The following is a 769-nucleotide window of genomic DNA, read 5'->3' as shown; positions in this document are numbered from 1 at the left end:
TGAAAAGACATTTTTGATGTAGAAGTTGTACTATTGCAATCAAGCTGAGCTTTTAAGACATTCCTGTTACCTCTTCAAGATTTCTCTCTCTTCAAGGGTGAAAATGGAAGGTGAGGTAAAATGGTTATGGAAAGGCACGGCAACGGAGACCTACTTCGAGCCTCACACAACGTGCTACCAACTTGGACTGTCCACCCATGAACCTTTACGCGAGGAGCATGTTGTTCAAGCGCTGAGACACCTCTTTAGGTACTGTGATAACACGTACCATTCAGTTTTTTAGTAATTTTCATTGGCATAAATTCAAAAGGAGTGATTGTTTCTTTCGGAACAAGCCCTCCTGTAGTTTATAGTTTCCCTTCATATATCACATTTCTTGATTAATATTTAGCCTAACAAGTGATGGTGATTCTTCATTAATATTTTTCTTTTCTTTTCTTACCTGTGGTTATTTATTCCCCCTTCCTTTCATTATTCTCCAGGAAGGTCCCCTCTCTGCGTGCGTGTTACGGGGAGCGACATGGCGAGAGGTGGATGAGAGAGATGGCAGAAGAGATCATCGACTTCGAAGTTAGTTTTACGTGTATTATTTAGTCCATTATTTTACTAGCCTGACTACAAAGGCGTGGCTAGCGCTAGTCCATTCGGTAGATGCCCTTAACGTCCATACTGTATTATTACATAAGAAATTCATATATGATTGTATTATTTAGTACATCAGCTGAGATCGACTTCGCGAATGTTCCTTTGTGTAAACCTTAAGGGAGCG

General features: G+C 40.3%; 1 protein-coding gene across 1 annotated transcript in view; it reads left to right on the top strand.

Annotated features, from left to right (window-relative positions):
- LOC119585072 overlaps positions 1-769 on the top strand; it is a gene marked incomplete in the record, with an annotated part of 13983 nt that overhangs the window by 10914 nt on the left and 2300 nt on the right. The window contains 2 exon segments of the mRNA XM_037933691.1: positions 97-249; positions 483-570. Of these exon segments, the coding sequence (XP_037789619.1) occupies positions 97-249; positions 483-570 (241 nt within the window).

Source organism: Penaeus monodon, chromosome 19 (genome assembly GCF_015228065.2).
Source record: "Penaeus monodon isolate SGIC_2016 chromosome 19, NSTDA_Pmon_1, whole genome shotgun sequence".
NCBI lineage: Eukaryota > Metazoa > Arthropoda > Malacostraca > Decapoda > Penaeidae > Penaeus > Penaeus monodon.
The sequence above is the reverse complement of the archived record's forward strand: the minus strand, read 5'-3'. Positions and strand labels throughout refer to the sequence as shown.